Source organism: Oryx dammah, unplaced genomic scaffold (assembly GCF_014754425.2).
Source record: "Oryx dammah isolate SB20612 unplaced genomic scaffold, SCBI_Odam_1.1 HiC_scaffold_5, whole genome shotgun sequence".
NCBI classification, from domain to species: domain Eukaryota; kingdom Metazoa; phylum Chordata; class Mammalia; order Artiodactyla; family Bovidae; genus Oryx; species Oryx dammah.
The window spans coordinates 98,583,105-98,585,789 of NW_024070189.1; the positions used below are offsets into that span (position 1 = coordinate 98,583,105).

Consider the following 2,685-nt stretch of genomic DNA (forward strand, 5'->3'; position numbering starts at 1 on the left):
TGCAACTAAATTTCTGAAGTGCTGGGAACAACAAGGAAGGAGGGATTCTCTGTGGAGTGAAGGTTCAGCTGTAGCAGGGAGACCATGTTTTTCCTTAGCATCCCTGATGCCATCTCTAATCACTCCACCTCTTGCTTATTCCTTTGCCCTACTGGCTTCCTTGTTTGCATTTGAACATGTGGAACCAGCATCTTCCTCCAATCCTTTGTAGTGGCAGCTCCCTCTTCCAGGAACACACTTCTCCTAGTATCACATTACATGCTTTGCTCTCTTTCTTGATGTCTCTTCAAACAACCCTTTGTTTGCAGACCTTGCGTGAACACTCAGTGCAAAATAACTCCTTTTACTACTTTCTCCTTTGTATCTGGTTTTATTTTCTTCATAACATCTGTCACCTTCTGACATATTTTTTAATATAAATTTATTTATTTTAATATCATCTATCTCCATTCTTGGAATGTGGAGATTTGTTTTTCTGCATCCCTCTTTGTGCTTGGGACATGTTGGCTCTCAATACATGTTTCTCAAATGCATGAAAGAGTTTCTCATTAAAAATGTTAAGTGAAAGTGTTAGTAGCTCAGTCGTGTCTGATTCTTTGTGACCCCATGAACTGTAGCCTGCCAGGATCCTCTGTCCCTGGAATTCTCCAGGCAAGAATACTAGAGTCAGTAGGCATCCCCTTTGCCAGGGGATCTTTCTGATCAAAACCCTTGTAAATTTATTGAGAACGGGACAATAAAAATTCTAGTCAGAGATGAAATGAGATATACTATCAAGAAAAATTCATACATATGCAACATATTAACATCAATTTCTTGCCTGCAAAATAGAAATTATAGTATTTCAGCTATTTCAGGTGTGCCCGTTTAAGTGAAAATTAATCATGTTGCTTTTTTTTTCTTCCAATAGTCACATTTGCCATATGGAACCAGAGAACAATACACAAATTTCAAAATTTCTTCTTCTGGAATTTTCAGAGGAACCAGAACTGCAGCCCCTTATATTTGTGATTTTCCTCTCCATGTACCTGATCACTCTGTTTGGAAACCTGCTCATCATCCTGCTTGTCAGCTCAGACTCCCGCCTCCACACCCCCATGTACTTCTTCCTCTCCAACCTGTCCTTTGTAGACATCTGTTTCACCTCCACCACCATCCCAAATATGCTGTGGAACATCCGAACACATAGCAAAGTTATCACCTATGAAGCTTGTGTCACCCAGATGTATTTTTACATATTCTTTGCAGGATTAGATGACATTCTCCTGGCTGTGATGGCCTATGATCGGTACATGGCCATTTGCCAACCCCTGCAGTACACGGTCATCATGAGCCCCCAGCTCTGTGGACTGCTGGTGCTTCTGTCCTGGATAATGAATATCATGTATTCCTTGTTACACAGTTTGATGGTGTTGCGATTGTCCTTCTGTTCAGACTTGGAAATCCACCACTTTTTCTGTGAACTCAACCAAGTGATACAACTTTCTTGTTCTGACACTTTTCTCAATAACATAGTGATCTATTTTTCAACTGCTCTCTTTGGTGGTGGTCCTTTTGCTGGCATAATCTACTCTTACTTTAAAATAGTTTCCTCCATAACTGGAATTTCATCAGCTCAGGGGAAGTATAAAGCATTTTCCACCTGTGCATCTCACCTCTCAGTTGTCTCCTTATTTTATTGTACAGTCTTAGGAGTGTACCTTAGCCCTGCTGTTACACACAGCTCACACACAAGTGCAACAGCCTCAGTGATGTACACTGTGGGCATGCCCATGCTGAATCCCTTCATCTACAGTCTGAGGAACAAAGACATAAAGAGGTCTTTGAAGAGATTCTATTTGGGGATGCCAGGTATAAAATTGCCAGTTACATGAAAGAAATGAATGTTTTCTCGATCACATGACTCAAAGACTTGGAAGCAGATATTGCAATGCTTTGATCTTTGTAGAATAAAACTTACTTCTTCTATTTATTTCCTCAGATTTCCCTTTTATTTTGATTCAGCTTCTCCATGGAAATTTTAGTAACTGTCTTTAAGTTTTTTCATCAGCTTGATATTCAGACAGTATATACTGTTTCCTACTTCAAAATTTTCCTAACTTTAGATTAGAAATGTTTGGAAATCCCATTCTTCTGGTGGCTAATCACAGATGTTTTAAGAATAATTGCTTCTCAAAATGGTGATACCCTAGAAGGGTGGGATGAAGGATGAATTGCAGCATGCCAGGTCTCCCTGTCCATCACCAACTCCTGGAGTTCACTCAGACTCATGTCCATCAAGTCCGTGATGCCATCCAGCCATCTCATCCTCTGTTGTCCCCTTCTCCTCCTGCCCCCAATCCCTCCCAGCAACAGTCTTTTCCAATGAGTCAACTCTTCTCATGAGGTGGCCAAAGTACTGGAGCTTCAGCTTCAGCATTATTCCCTCCAAAGAAATCCCAGGGCTGATCTTCAGAATGGACTGATTGGATCTCCCTGTAGTCCAAGGGACTCTCAAGAGTCTTCTCCAACACCACAGTTCAAAAGCATCCATTCTTCGGTGCTCAGCTTTCTTCACAGTCCAACTCTCACATCCATACATGACTACTGGAAAAACCATAGCCTTGACTATATGGGCCTTTGTTGGCAAAGGAATGTCTCTGCTTTTCTAGGTTGGTCACAACTTTTCTTCCGAGGAGTAAGTGT

General features: G+C 41.2%; 1 protein-coding gene across 1 annotated transcript; it reads left to right on the forward strand.

The window, feature by feature from the left end:
- The first annotated feature begins 923 nt into the window (after window positions 1–923).
- LOC120864121 (olfactory receptor-like protein OLF4) lies at window positions 924–1,874 on the forward strand. The gene has a single exon (XM_040240961.1). It carries the CDS (start codon window positions 924–926, stop codon window positions 1,872–1,874), a length of 951 nt encoding a protein of 316 aa, XP_040096895.1.
- Window positions 1,875–2,685: the final 811 nt, after the last annotated feature.